General features: G+C 49.2%; 1 protein-coding gene across 2 annotated transcripts in view; it reads right to left on the reverse strand.

The window, feature by feature from the left end:
- The window catches only part of CAPZB (capping actin protein of muscle Z-line subunit beta), a 138627-nt gene that overhangs the window by 61952 nt on the left and 60909 nt on the right, over nt 1-15766 (reverse strand). For both annotated transcript variants that reach the window (XM_079698373.1, XM_079698372.1), the window contains exon 2: nt 13357-13446. In XM_079698373.1, the coding sequence (XP_079554499.1) occupies nt 13357-13446 (90 nt within the window). The remainder of the gene's footprint in view (nt 1-13356; nt 13447-15766) is intronic.

A 15766-nucleotide genomic window follows, 5' to 3' on the forward strand; every position in this document is an offset into this window, starting at 1 on the left:
TACGGCACACCATCAACAGGAAGCGCTCTAAGCCAACCCCTGCTGCGTAACACAACTTGGAGATGTGGCTTTCCTAACACACAGTGCTGAGAAACAGGAAGCTCAGTGAAACCGGGAGGAAAATGCTGGGGAGGCGGGAGTGGGTGAGCACCTTACATCGCCTGGTGCACATCCCTCCTCCCAACTGCTTTCGACACACAGTCAGAAAGAGAGGAAGGACTTCCCTGGTGGCGCAGTGGTTGAGAGTCTGCCTGCCGACGCAGGGGACACGGGTTCGTGCGTGCCCCGGTCCGGGAAGATCCCACATGCCGCGGAGCGGCTGGGCCCGTGAGCCATGGCCGCTGAGCCTGCGCGTCCGGAGCCTGTGCTCCGCAACGGGAGGGCCCACGACAGTGAGAGGCCCGCGTACCGCAAAAAGAAAAAAAAAAAAAAAAAAGAAAGAGAGGAAAACCCACTCGTGTGAAGGATAATCGTTTCCAGCCTGGGGCAAATCTCCTAAAGGGTTCTGTTCTGAACCCAGAGTGTTATTTTAGCTTCCAGTCAACAGTAATTAAGTGTGCCTGTACATTCCAGAAAGAGGGGACAGGGAGATTAACGATAATTAAATCTCTTCTGTTATTTGGCTTCGAATCTCTCCTCTGAGTAGCCCTGCTGTCAAATACTTGTTCCAAAGCCTCCATCTGACATAACTCCTACCACCACCATCTCTAACATCAACTCTGCTCTTAGCTTGAAGGTTTCAATTACATAGAAGGTAACAGGCCCGCTAGGACCCGAAAGTCTGGAGTGTCACAAGTGCCATTCATACCTCTTCTCCTGCTCACCAAACATCCAGAGTTTGGTCAGTAATCATGTGCAAAGGGGGGCCACAGGCTGGACAGCCCCTTCATGAGGCCTCTCATAGGCAGGTTCTGTGCATGTTGTGATTGACAGGGTCTCTAATGAACCTTAATTGTGAGTGAGACGGGCCCAGGAAGGCAGCAACAGATGTGGCAAAGGGGCAACCGTGAACCGTCCGACTAATGAATAAAAAGTGTCCGGCCTGATGAGGGCCACTGACCCAAAAATGGAGGAGGGCGGAATCATCCCTCACCCCTGCACCTTTTCTGAAGCTCTTACTCCTTTATGCGAGCAATGGGAAGCCTCTCCCGCCTCCAATCCCCCAACAACGACAAAAAAACCAGGGACGGCGGTGCCGCTGGGTGGTGGCAGCCGCTGCCTGGAGGTGGGGGCCATGTGAGCATTACCGTGGAAGCTTCCGTCTCCGTCAGGATCTCGGCTTAAACCACAGATGCCCGAACAGGACGCCCTTTCAACGTGGGAAGGGGAAAGCTACACTCTATTGAAGACTGAACAGCGTCTTGCCGGTGCTAATTACCGTGACAATATCTGCATTCAGAGCCAGCCGTCCACTGGTGACCTGCAGTGACAAGGAGAAAGCTGTTCCTGGGGGAGCTGTGGGCAGAGCCAGCAGGCAGGAGAAGGGCAGGATTCTGACTGGATGGGCCTGGGGACCCTGACGCTGCTACTTACTAATCAGCTGTGAGGCTCTGACCAACTCATTAAGTTTCTCAGTTTCTTCATCTGTAAAATGGGGCTATAGAAGACTAACCTTGTGGTAAACGTATAAAGCGTCTAGAACAGTCTCTGGCATCTGATGGTTATCAATTAAAGCCAGGAGACCAGCACGGTTTTTATTCATTTGCACACTGACCACACTGCACTCGTGCAAATCTGATGTGACCTCAGAACCCCGTGCAGACCCTCTAAGCCAGGTACTATGCTAAAGCTTCACATACACGATCTCTAGTTCTCGAGGTCAGGGTCGTCAGGCCCACCTCCTAGACGGGGAAGTCAAGGCTCTGAGGACACACAGCTAAGACGTGATGAAGATGAGAGCAGAGTTTGGCTGGGGCTTCAGACTGCAAGGCATTCAACTGAATCACATCCCACTACTCCTTAGCAGACATGTTGGCCATCCGGTCTCAGACTAAGAGTTGCCCTAAAAACACCTAACCAAGAATTTTACAGAAGCTCAATCTCCAAGTATACGAAAATAGGCTGCTTTAACCTGGCAAATGGCGGGGTAACGGGGAGGCGGGGGGACAGGGAGAAGGGAACCATTAAATAACCAATCTGTTTCGAAGGAGAGTGCAAAATAAACGGGCACCCTGCTTCCAGCCCACCCCCAAACTGCCACTCCTTGGCTGGTGGCACATGCACCGGGGGTACCAACAGGCAAGGGCAGGTGAGATGCTAAAATAGCTTCCCCACCACGAGAAGCAGACTCAGGAGAGGCTCAAGAGGGGACAGAAACCATGCAATAGAGGACCACTGCCGCTTGACTGTGAAAGGCCCTCAGGTGTGGACTTGGGGGTTCTCCAGCTGGAGAAAAGGGGTGCCTGGGGGTTACACTGGCAGCGGGGAGCAGGAGGATAAAAACTAGAGACAGGGGTTCAAGCCAGGGACAAGAAATGAGCAGTCTTGATAAGGCGCAAGTGTAAAGTGAATGCAAGTGAAGGCATGAGAAAGCACGACACTGGATAATAGACAAAGGGATCTGCGGACTCAGAGCTCGCGGCGGGCCTGCACTGGATGATATACAGGGGGGTACCTGGGTGGCACCCCTGGATGGCTGGAGTGAAGGTCATGAGGTCAAATGACAATGCCAGCTGGCTTGTCCTTGGACATTGAGATCAACTTTAAAACCCCTCTCCACCTCGTAAGACCATCCAAGTACCTGGAGCAGTGAGAAGAGTGGCCACCCAAGCAATGAGCAAGGGGAGTGGAAGAGACCCACGCCCCGCCAGGGCAGACCAAGAAGTGTGCTCTCAGATTACCCCCGCCTCTGTGGAATGACGGGCCTTATTAATAGTCACGAAGCCCATCAGCCACAGTCTGACTCTGGCCCCTTCCACTGGCTCTGGGGTGGCGGGCAACGGCGTTTCCCAGCTTTCCGTGCAGGGATCCCAACTTGAGAACTCAGGAAAGGTGGCGGGTGAGGGAGCGGTGGGTGTTCAAGCCCATCTAAAATGGAGGGCCTGGTCACCACCTCCCTTCTGGGTGAAACCAATGAAGTCCTTACAATCGTGCGCTGGGTCATAACACCCCACCCCCACGCAAGACAAAGCCGGGGCTGTCTCCACCTGTGAAAACAGCCAGGAAGGCTGCTTGGAATGTCAGGGCACAGCCCCTAGGCAGGCAGAACCCGGGGGTTAGCAAAACGGTCCTAGGAGGCCAGTAAAGGTAGTAAAAGCATCAGTGAGCATTTTTTTTAAGCACCTGTCTTTCCTGCACACGTTAGCACTTCATACACACTCCCAAGCCCTCACAACTGCCCCGGGAACGCAGGTTTCTTATGCCAATCTTGTGTGCTGGAGGCAACTCTGGGAGGTGCGGTGACCTGCCTCTCAAAGCTGGAAGGCGGCCGAGGAGGGTTTCAAGCCGGGTCCGCCTCGCTCTGCCTGACCGGAGGGGCGGGGAGGGGGGTTGCCAGGGGCCCCACCTGCTCGCCTTTCTCCCCAGAGTTACCCTTCGGGGCAGGTTATGTTCTCACAGACCCGAGAGAAATCGATGCCTCTTCTGCCAGCAAAAGGGGACAGTGAAAGTAGTGACATCGACACAAGGGTATCCATGGTGATGTTCTTTTAGGGCTGGGCAACAGAACTCAGATTCTCTGGGCCTGAGACCATCTGGCCCTCACTTCACAGAGGAGGAGCCGGAGACCCAGAGAGACCTGCTGGTCAGAGCAAGCTGGTGGCACCCAAAGCCACAACCCAGGCCTCCTGGCTTCCAATAAGACTTGCTTAATGTACGCAGCGCTTTCTCTCTCCTATTGAAGGAATTAGTTCTCTATTTGAAAAAAGCAACAAGAAAAGCTGTTTCTTTCCATGACACTTTACCAAACAGTTATGAAAATTTAAACATCACACTTAGGACCATTGCCCAAAGGATCTAGAATCCAGGTCATCTGACGTGTAGGTTAGGAACCTTTGCAGGAAACCAGTGTTTTCCAAAGTGGATTGCATGAAAGTGAGTTAGAGAAATGCTGAGTTAAAGGAAAATGGGTTCTTTTCTCCCTTTTCCTTTGCTAACTGCAGGACTTCTCAGAACCTTTAACGTGACAATCTGGAGAAGCTCCCAGAAGGTAATTAGAATGCGCCATGTTTCCTCAATTGTTCGCTGTCTTTGTTCCTCAAAGGCTCAACACCAAGGTGAGCTGACCAATTTCATGAAAGTCGGGAAAAGTGTAAGTTGCACCAGGAGGAAATAAAATCCATCCACTGAGCAGAAACAGGGGTCAGCAGTGAAGGAGACTCTCCCAGCCAGCCTATCTTGTTTCGTTTGCGGATTAGGCCTTTGCACGGCCTCCCCCGTACATCTTGCTGTCCCACACAGTATTCCTACTTTTCTCATTAGAGGAGGCAACGGTGCACAGCGGCTGAGGGCCCTGGGCTGCTTGGGTTCACAGCTTGGCTCCTTCACCACTACCTGGTGACCTTGGAGAAGCTGCCGAAAGCCCCTGCTGTTGCTTCCGCCTAGTAGGGACGGACGACAGCAACAACCTCAGAAGGTGTTTTCTCAAGATTTAAGGAGATACAGTCTTTGCCAGAAGCTACAACTATTTTTCGGAGTTTGTTCTTTGCCTTTTAAGTTTTTTTGGATTAAACTTTTAAGTTAAATTTGCATATTTCAAAGCCATCACGTTGGCATTAGCTTCTATGCCTTATAAAGGCCTCCCCCCAACCTCAACATCAAACGTCATTGACGTTTTCCCTCTGATTCTTTCATGTTCGTTTAATATTAGTTCCTTAATCCATCAGGAGTATGAGTACCTGCCGTGCAATAGATATTCAGCTTGTTTTCCTTCAAAACTGTTAGCTGTTCCAGCAATTTTACTGAAGAATCAATTCTTTTCTCGCAGTGAACTGTGACTATCACCTGTAACACACCCTAAGTTCTTCCATCCCCGGGGCCTGTTTCTGAGCTCTCGGACCGCATCCGCTCTGCCCTTACTTCCGACCTGTGCAGGCTCTTCACGCACGGCCGACTTGCCTTGTGGGAAGACTATTCCTAGATGGCATGTTGTTCTGCTGTTACAAGTGGGATTTTGCCCTCCCATCCCCTGGCACCTTATATATTCTAACTGGTTTATGCTGGTGTGTATGCTGACTTTGGTACATTCGATTTAAAAGCAGTCACTTTCCGGACCCATCCCTTTAGATCCTGCAGTGCAAGAACTTGCTTTTCCTAAAATTTTTAGACTGGCTTAATTAACTGAAAGAAGAGACTGGGACATACTACTTGGGTTTGGGCAACATGCTTTTGTAAGGAGCACGCCACCCCCCAACACACACAGTGCACACCGTGTGTGTGTGTGTGTTTTGGGGGGTGGAGGTAGCCACCTTGGCACAACTGCTCCAACAGCCAGGCCATGCAGAATCGGGCAGCAGTTTCTTTGCTCATCAAACTCTGAAAGGGCTTCATACCAGGAGAGACAGAAGAGAGATTCTACATGTCTTTTTTCCTGAGGTACCTAACAAGTTCCACGGTGCCTACCCTACCCCCATCACAAATGTCTTTTAGAGTTTCACCTTAGAAGACAGTCTGGCCCTAGCAGGACCTATAAGAAATGACATACTGTAATGTTTTCTTTCTTTTCTTTCTTTTTTTTTTTTTTGCGGTACACGGGCCTCTCACTGTTGTGGCCTCTCCCGTTGTGGAGCACAGGCTCCGGACGCGCAGGCTCAGCGGCCATGGCTCATGGGTCCAGCCGCTGCGCGGCATGTGGGATCTTCCCGGACCGGGGCACTAACCCGTGTCCCCTGCATCGGCAGGCGGACTCTCAACCACTGAGCCACCAGGGAAGCCCTGTTTTCATTTTTAAAGACAGCAATTCAACAGACAAGACTCTCCTCTCGGTCACGGATCAGTTATGGGACTCATGGGGTGCTAGGGCATTCTCAGTTTCATCTATAAAAGGGGAACCCCCCCCCGCCACTCGCTTCACAGAGCAGCCGTGGAGATTAAACAAGGTAATGGATGAAATGTATTAGTAATGAGGCCCATAGATATCAGTGCTTCTGACATCTGATGGATCTCTATGAAAGCAATTTATTTTCCTATGTCATCCATTGAAAAAGATTTTATGAAGAATGAAAAGGGGGGAGAAGCAAATTCTAAATCTGAGACCCAACAATAAATAATTTTTATTTTGAACTCTATAATATCCTATGAAAAATAACAAAAGCACACTACTGGGTGGCTGACATTAAACGGGATGGGAGACAACTAACTTTCAAATCACCTAGCTCTGGAGCATTTCAAGCCCACAGCCATAGTGGGTAATCTGCCTCGACTGTTCTGGAATGCTCAGGACAGTCTCCGGGAGCAAAGCGGCCCCTGCTCCGCGAGGAACACACACACACAAGAAAGCAAATGACCCTGTACTCTTCTCCTTTATTCATTCGGTTTCAAGTTTTAACAGGTCTGGACTGCATGTTCAGGAGGCAATTCACGTCCTCCTTAACTGGATCAAATGAGGGTCTATTATTCTGCATATAACAGAACTCATCAGAATTTCAAATAACTTCCGGCCGTATCTATGGGGGGGTCGGGTGAGGGCCCCCCAGGAAGCCCCATTTCCTCTTTCTAAGCAAATCACGACATTTAGTCCTAGTTTAGAAGGGCTGCCTAGCTCCACCTTGACATAAATCACCATCAGGTGGCAGAGTCCTCACCTTAGCAACAGGCTGGGGTCGTGAAAGGCCACCTCCCTCCGCAGAGACCCCCTGGGTGGGGAACAGAGGGCCGGTCCAGCACCCTGAGTCCGGGGTCCGCTTTCTCCCTCGGCCTTCCTTTAGTCACTACAGCTGCAGTCCATTCAAAGAGCAAAACGTTTGCATGAAAAGGCTCACCACAACTTTCCAAGGAATGGAGTTCATTAAAATACTGCTGGGGGCCCTTGGCTGGAATGCTTTTTTGCCCTGTAAAACCGAAACTGCAGCACAGTCGCCTGTAGGAAAGCTCGGAACGAGCTCAGAAACATCAGCGCGACAGACTGTTTTCAGGGGTCCCTGCATAATTACCGACTGTTCCATCCATTCCCCTACGCCTGCTCCAGAGACATCTGGCCTGGGGGAGAAAACTTCCCTGTAGACCCCACACCACAGATGCAAGAGTGGAAGCCAAGTGCTCCCACCTCCAACAGAAACCCACAGGGAACTTGCCCAGGTACTCGCCTGGGCCTGGCGGGCCTACAGAGCCCTGGCCCCAGGGTCGGGAGCCCCTCTCCCCTCGGCTCCCAGGGGCCGACAGCAGGGAAACGAAACACTGTGGGCAGGCCCGATCACAAAGCCCGGCTGAGCATCTCCAACAAGGCCCCAGAGCACCAGGGCATGGGGATGGAGTGCCCTACTTCCTGGAGCGCCAACTGGACTCAAGGCTTTGGTGAAGAAAGCATTCTTTTTATGTTAAAATGTCTTGCATGTGGGCATATTATGAACTGGAATGCAATTCTTTTTTAAAAAGACAAAACATAAAATTCTCTGCTAGAGGCAGCCACTTTTGGCTTTGCCCTCAAAACCCCAAAGATAAGTGTTTGCTCTTGTCAGGAATACTTTGTCAGGAATGCTTTGGGAAAAGAATCTGAGAAACAGTACGAGGCCAGGCGGAAGGTGGCCAGCAAGGAGGCAGAAGGGAGGGCGAAACTCACCGGAGAGCCGAGACTACTTCTACGCAGAAATGAAGACAAATAATCGTGCCTGCTGTGATCTGTGAGGGAGATACAGCGTGCAAAGCTGGCGTGGCCAAGCCTTCCGCCTTCCAGAAAATCTTGCCTGAATTCCCCACTAAACGTCAGCTCTGCAGAGCCAGGCCTTTCATCTCGTACCCCCGTTACCCAGAATGGTGTCTGGCACAGGGAGATGTTAAATGCTTGTAGGAAGAATAACTCAGTTCTGCAACTCTTGACAGCTGTCCTCAGAGCTGATTAGCTGGTCCAGACCCAAGGGCCGAGAGGATCCGGCCAAGGTCATTTTTATCACGGATCAAGCTCTAGGATCCCTGCATTTTTTTTTCCCTGTGGAAGAGACGACGAGGAAGAAAGGCTGCACTTCTTCCTGGGTCAAGCACCGGGTCGGATTCATAGGAGGTGCTCAGTAAATGTTGACTGAATCCACTCACTTTTCGCCTGTTTAGTCTAAGATCTCTTCAGAAAGAAGACATTTTAAATGCTGTCTTTGAAACAAAGGAGGAAAACATGCTGGTACGAGACTAATTTAAACAGTGATGGTAACTGGGAAGCCAGGCAAGAAGACAACACGGGCCTGGTCCCTCTTGACCACAGATGAACCAGGTCACGTCTGGCCTTAAGGTCCCCGGGCCCGGCACATCTTCATCCTCTGGGGACAGAGCTGAGTTTGAGTTGTGAGTTTTACCCCACACAGCTCTCACTGGGAATATCAGTTCCCGATTTCCTAGGTTCAGCTATTAGAGACTGGAAACTAACAATGCTTAGCAGAGATGAGACAGATAATCAATGATATTAATGACTGTTAAATAATAACAGCCTCAATTTCAGTCACAAAGGTGTGTGAGCCTGGCTCCATGGGCTGCTTCCCGCACGGAGAGTGGGTCTTGGCAGCACCAGCTGGAGGTCTCCACTCACTGGTTCAGGATCCCCCACGTCTAGGTGCGCCCCGTGCACGCCAGCCTTCTAGTCTGTCAAGTGGTCATCTCCCTGCAGACCTTGCACTACCTACAGGGGGACAGTTTCTGTGAGTTGTTCAAAGTACAGGCACTGCTGAGGCTGGCCCTTTCTATTTCTGGAGGGCAATTCTGGTTGCTAAAAAGAACTATGCTGAAATGAAAACCGATCAAGTTCTCAACTCCCTGGTCAGAGCATCAGGATGGCTCTTCCACCTCTAACCCACAGGCCTGGCGGGATGGCCTGGGTGCTTTCCCTCTCGTTGGGAGAGGAGATCCAAGAGCTGGATCTTCAGGTGGCTATAAGCAAAGTAGAGAGAAGGAATTAAAAAATGAAGTGACCAACGTTTGCAAGCAAAGACTTTTCCACTTGGTTAAACAGATTTAGGTCTATTTTTGGTTTGCTCTCAAAAAGGCAAAGGACGGCGGCCTGCTGGGTGCCAATTTGCAGAAACAAACTCCTTCCTCAGCTCAGGGCTCAAAATACACCCCAGCGGAGAAGTTCTGGCTCTTGCTGCCAGCGTGCAGAGTAAAGCCATAGAAGGTCAAAGTTTAGGAAGCCGAGGGAGCATCTTAACGTCATATGATTCTGGGCCCACGTGGACCTGTGGGTATTTCTGAAACAGCTTAACAACGGGTTTCGGCTGGCTTCACTCTAGCACAATGGGATTAATATGTAATAAAATGATGTTTTGGCCATCTGCAAAGGAAGGTCATTTCCCACCAATCAGAGCACGCATCATAATCCCAAGCAGCAAAAGCTCTGACAGTGGAAAGAAGAGAAAAGAAAACCGATCTGGCATGATAAATCGGGCTGCCTCGGCCTGGCTGCCAAGCATACGCCACATTTCTCTTTAATACTCCCCTGTAATTGGACCACTGGTGGACCAGATAAGTTCCCCACATTTTCTCTGGCGCCGACATCCAAGCGAGGCCATCCAAGCGAGGCCGTTCCCTTCATGGGGTTTGCTGGCAAATCTGGACATTCTCGTCAGTCTTAGAATACCACCTCCACCTCCCCGTCATTACTTGCGGCAGGTGAGCACGGGAGGAGTGACTGCAGTGCTGTGCACCGGGCCAGCGCGTTAGCTGCTCTGAAAACGTCTGACTGATCCCAGATTACACGGAACAAAGGCTCGGATGCACTGCTTCTAGGAGACCCGTGACAGGGCGAGTTTTCTAAAATTACAGCTTTGGGAAGGAACTAAAACTACAAGTGAACTTCAGAGCCACAGCAGTACACTCAGCATGAACTGACTCTTACAGGAATGAAAGAATTTTGCAAATCCAGTTAAAAAGAAACAACAACAAAAAACGGAACAAAACGAAAATCAGTCATTCCCAGGGAAAATGGAAGAAAAATAGCCGTGATGAAAGAAAAACATTCAAAGGAGTAATTTCCAGGACTACAAAACCAACCCAAATGCTCCTTATGCATCACAGTGCATAGCAGAGGCCTCAAATGGCTTTTGAAGCATGTCAATATAGTTTTAACGAGGCCATGCCCTACCAGACCCTAATTCAGTGAAAAGTCAGGCTCTACTTCCATTTCGACACTCATCATACCTCAAATTAAAAAATTAAGGAGAATACCAACTCCCCAGCCCATCCTGGATGATGGGAATCCATCATGGCCTCTTGCTCAGCCTTTGGAGGTAGATGGGGCCCAAGGCGGGTCCCGCACAACCTGGCGAGGGGAAGTCGGTGCCTCCCAGGCCCTCCAGGAAGCAGCGGACCAGAGCGAACTGCGCAGTCTGAGTGGCCCAGCTCAAAGTAGGGAACGTCTTTCAAGTCTCTGGTTTTCTTTTAATTATGCGAACTTTAAATGATTTTCCATAATACATCTATGTTTAAAATGTTTCAGATTAGAAATGAATTAAATTATTTAACATTTTCCCCCCAAACAGGAAAGACAGATAGATGAGGGAGACACACCATATTTAACCTGTTGCTCTGAGTGTAAGTGATTCGACCTAAAGGTACCCAGCAGTTATCCCGGCAGGAGGATTCCTGGTGCTGCTTGGTTGGCCAGAGTACCACCCTGCTTCTTCCTCAGAGTCTACATCATCCAATAAAGGTGCAGTGGTCTTATGTGCATTAGAGGGGTACTGTGAAAACTAGATGAAATGATAAATAACACAAACAGCAGCATCCAGCTCAGTCCAGAGAACATAGTAGGTGTTCAACAAACGGTAGCTGTCGACCCCACAACCTACATCTGCCTCCATCCCCTCTCCAGTCACATTCTACAGATGACAACGTTACAAGTGGGAAAACAGCGCACTCTGACAGTCATCTCTGGGATGTCACATACTACACGTCGCACATCAGGGACAGATACAGTGTGGTACGTCAACCTGGGTCTAAGTGTCCTCCTGCAAACTAAACCCTTAGGATGATTCTCTCACCCAGTATTATCTGGCCAAGGTGAAGGATGGCTCTTGACACGGCTCTTTCATTCACCATCAATGCTGTAATTTCCCTGCTAAGCCCAAGTAAAATTGGTATAGACAGCAACTGGTATACCAGCTGACCAGGTTTCCACAGAAGTAGCTACACACACATCTCTGCAACAGTGACGAGCGAGTCACAGAGAAGCGACACAGCTACAGGAAAACACTTCAGTTGCCATAAGAACAAAATACCCTGTGAAACACCAAGAAGATTCTACTGAGAAAAATTTGCTCATCTGTTAACTTCTATTCTTGGTCTATTTCTAAAATACAGTAATAACTAAATTGGCAAACTAAATTTAAACGCAGCTGGGCACACTGTCATGCTCAGTGGAAACGCAGCATCAGCCTCTGCAGCTGACCAGGTTAGGGACCTGAGCCTACCGACGGCTTCTGCCCACCCACTTCCGCATTTGCTCAACCAAAACTCTCCAACCAAGAAAAACAAGCCACACCGCGCTTCCCAGGCTGCGTCTTGCGGTGCTACCTGACAGGATTGCTGAGAGTTAAATGAGGCCACGCGAGGAAAACGCTTAGCACAACACGCCGTGTCCAAAGTGCAGGATGTGGGCTGACGGCAGCAATTCCACATCAAATCCAAGCCCTCCTGCCGACTTCCAAGGATACCCCCTACCCATCCAACTTTATACTCCATCATTTCTCAACAGAGACCGTTTCTCTGACTCACATTTCACACGACCATCCAATGTTTGAGCCAATGTTTAAAAATTAGGATCTTTCACATAAAGCTCCAAATGTATGTACGGCACCCCCAGAAAAATGTGAGAACAAGCCACAGAGAATCAGACCCCACAGGGCAAGAAGTGACAGGAGCAAAGCGCCTGCCAGCCAGACCTCTTCTTTACATCAAGGCCACTGCAGCCATCTACGTCGCCCCCCCACCCCCCGCCCCGGGGCTCTGGGTGTGGCATTCTCCCCCCTCCCCCCACCATTCTGAGCATATGGCGGGTTCGGGTTCGTTCGCATCACAATTTAGCATTCTGTTCTTTAACAGTCATCTAAAGCGGCTGGGCAGGTAGCTTCGGTGCTTCCATCACAAGCACCTGTAGCTGGCTTTCTCATCAGGGCTATTTACCTTGAGAAACCTCCTCTGCCTCATTTCCTGAATTATTACATGGAAAAGCAAGCAAGTTCACAACTCCATCCACAGGCTCGACTCTGTTCACAGAGCTGCCTCTCATTGGGAGTCTGTGTCTCTATAAATACACAAACAGTTGCACAACGGACCTTGCAGACTACTGCGGAGAGTCTTATCTGGGAATGACATGAGTCTCCTGAAGTAACGTTTTCCCCTAGTAAAACTGTTCTGAATGCATACAACGGAACTAAATGTATCACTATAGCATATGAACAAGTTTTCAAGCTACTATTTTAAAAGATATCTAGTTGATGAGCAATGGTTGGCAATTGATAATTACATCCAAGAAGATGGGGGACACAGTGAAAAGAACAGAGGACGATCTGGGAGGGCTCAGGTTCCGACCCGGAGCCAGAACTCACCAGCCAAATGATCTACTAACTCGGCTGGCTCCTGGGGCCTGATTTTATTTTACTTCTTTTCATTATTTACCAGAGCCTTATAGGTGTTTTTGAATACTCTGAACATTTTCAAATAACATTATGGTGCCAGTTCATCTCTGGCATCATTTTGAGACCAATCATTCCATATATGTGCATGAATAAACAAACAAATATTTTAAAAAGTAGATGTGATGAGCTCTTTAAAAGCCCATTTTTGTGTTTCATGCCATTTCAAGATAGAAGTGAAGCCACCAAAGCATTTGAGAGGCTAGATTTTTGTACTGCTTTGGCTGGAGAAACTTCCACAATGGCAAAGAGACTAGTAAAGCCTGGAACCAGGCACTGCTGAACACCTGCTGGATTTGTGTGGCCTCTTCTTCCCTAGGCCTAAAAGTAAGCTTCTAGAAGTGAAAAGAAGGCAGCTGGGGGAAAGGGACAGGTAGTATCAACCTTGATTTACAAAGGTGGCACCAAAAGAATGACCAGCATAGGAAACCCATCTGCTCTTTGGAATAATCTCATAACCCAGTGGTGGTGTCTAGTTGAAGACAGAGGAGGTTTCTTGTGCGATCTGAATTGTGTGTGGAAAAGGGTACACAGAAGCAATCCAGTACGAGCCCCAGCCCCAAATAAAACCACACGAACAGGCACATACCAGGTCTATCAGGTCGCTGAGGTTTTTCTCTATTTGCTGTGGAGGCAGGCGCCTCATCAGGTCCAAGGCACAGTCCAGCTGCTGATCACTCTGTCAAAGGAGAAACAGGAGTGTCTGAGTCATTTTGCCAGCAGAAACACCAAAAACCCCCCTTTCAAAAGCATTCTGGCAGCTGCAGCTTGCCCAGGTACCCTGAGATCAAAGAGGTCTGCAGTGGGCCCTCTGACACAGCCCTTGGCGGGGAGACTAGCCAGTCCCCCCCGGATGGCAGTGTCTGTCTCAAGTGGAGGCATCCAAAAAACAGTCAAGCATGTGGAAGTGGGCTGGAGAGTTTGGAAAGCTGCCTTGCTCAGGCCACGTCTCAAAGCCTCATCAACTTCCTTCAGCAGCTCTCCAGACCAGCAGACGTATTAACTCCCAATGGGTCCTACAGTGATCAGGCTCGAGCAGCAGGTTAGGCACTGTTCTTTGCTGTAACCTGGACATGAACATCAGGAAATGTCACCTGGCCAGGTTCCTTGATGAGCTCCAAGCCAGGGACAAAGCCAGGCAAAGAACAAGCGGCAAGATGCGCACAAACGTTTAAGTGCTTCAGTCATTCTGCTGAGGCTGGGCCCACCTTCCCGGGTGCCAGGCCCGGGCAAAACAAGCCAAGACCCGAAACACCTACAGTCGAGAGCTCGCCCTCGCTGGCAAAGTGAACAAGTGCGTAAATCGGGGTCAGTGCTGCCTCAGGGGCCCGGGAGGAAAAAGACTGCTCTCGTTCTCACAATAATCTCTTCATTTAATATTCATGCTGCAGATATTTACTGAGAGCCCCCACGTGCCAGTCGCCATAAACATGCAATAAGTAATGGAGAGAGGAAGGAAGGAACTGAGTGGGGGTGAGACCGGTAGAGAGTCTGGAGGGGGCAAAGTACTGATTCAGCGTACAGTGGGCTGTAACACAGAAGGAAGGCCAGAGGCTCGAGAGGAGCAACCAGAAATAAGGTGGGAAAGGTGGGCCCAGAAAAATGATGGAGACCACTGCATGCAACGCTAAGAAGTGCAAGTAAGGTACGTGGAGCCCCCAACACAACTAACCAGAGGCACTATCTGATTTGTATCCTGAATCTGCTCTGCTCAGACCAATCTCAGGATTTTTGAAAGCCCTAAATCAACACTCTTAAGAATCTTTATAAAGTGTACAAGGTAATCCTGGAAATGCCACATTTGGCGGTAATGAAATATAACCTTTGAATCCAACCATCTGCCCTTCAAGGTACATCAACCACAAACAGGCTGTGGTACGCAAGGACCCAATTTGTATACACCAGAGATGTAACACATAACACATAAGTTAACTGGAAGCAGTTTCACTCCCAGGTAATCGATGTGGCATATACAGCAGGCTGTTTTTGGAAAAGAAAACAAAAACAAAAAACCTGTCCCCTGCTCAAGACGGTTATCAGTGACAATTTATTCTGGGACACACAACAAAATGGCTATACCCTACAAAGAAACACACACACACACTCCAGAAACCTTATAGCACTTGTTTTGCTTAGTGAAACATCCTAGCAACCACGTATTCCCTACTTGTGCCGTGCCTTCTATGCCAGCCAAGGCCACGGGGACATGGGTCTGGCCCGCTGACATGGGAAGACATTTTAACACCACTTCCAGGGTCAAGAACACAGATGAACTGATTTGACACTAGAGAGGCTTATATTCAGTGCTCTGTTCTGCCATTCATTAACTTAGGACCTTGGGCCAATTTCTTAACCTCCAGGAACCTCTATTTATCCTGTGAAACCGAATAAAGGAAACCACATTTAAAATGGAGTCAGGAGGCCAGAAGGGGGAGCTCTCGAGCACCAGCACTAGGCATCAATTACACACCCCAACAGGAAGAGAGGGACCTTGTATTGCCAGCAGGAGGAAGGAAGATTTCTCCTTATCCAGCAGCGAGCCCAGGCAATGGGAAGCCATCACCATCCTGAACTCTCGCCTTCCTCTGATGGACATTCCTTCTAAGCAACCCCACCCCCACCCCAACTTCGTTTTTCTCTATAATGTTCCTCTCCTTCGTTTTCTGGGCTTGCCTATAGTCTTTGCTATTCCGTCCTTGAATTGCAATTCTCTGTAATTCCTGAATAAATCCATTTTACTGGTAAAATAACTGGCTGTTTTATTTTTAAGGTCAATAATCCATAAAATGGGGATAGTATCTACTTCATAGGGTTGTTGGAGTGATTTGATTAATACCTGTGAATTGTTTAATACGCAGTAGCATGCATTTGACTGGGAGTGTTTTCTCTGTGTGTGTGTGTGCAAACACGTGTTTTAATTTTTTAAATGTAAGTATTTTATAACATTTGCCCCACTCGACCCAACCCAGAAATCTTTCCTGTTGCTCTCATCTGGAGCT

Source organism: Hyperoodon ampullatus (assembly GCF_949752795.1).
Source record: "Hyperoodon ampullatus genome assembly, chromosome: 2".
NCBI lineage: Eukaryota > Metazoa > Chordata > Mammalia > Artiodactyla > Ziphiidae > Hyperoodon > Hyperoodon ampullatus.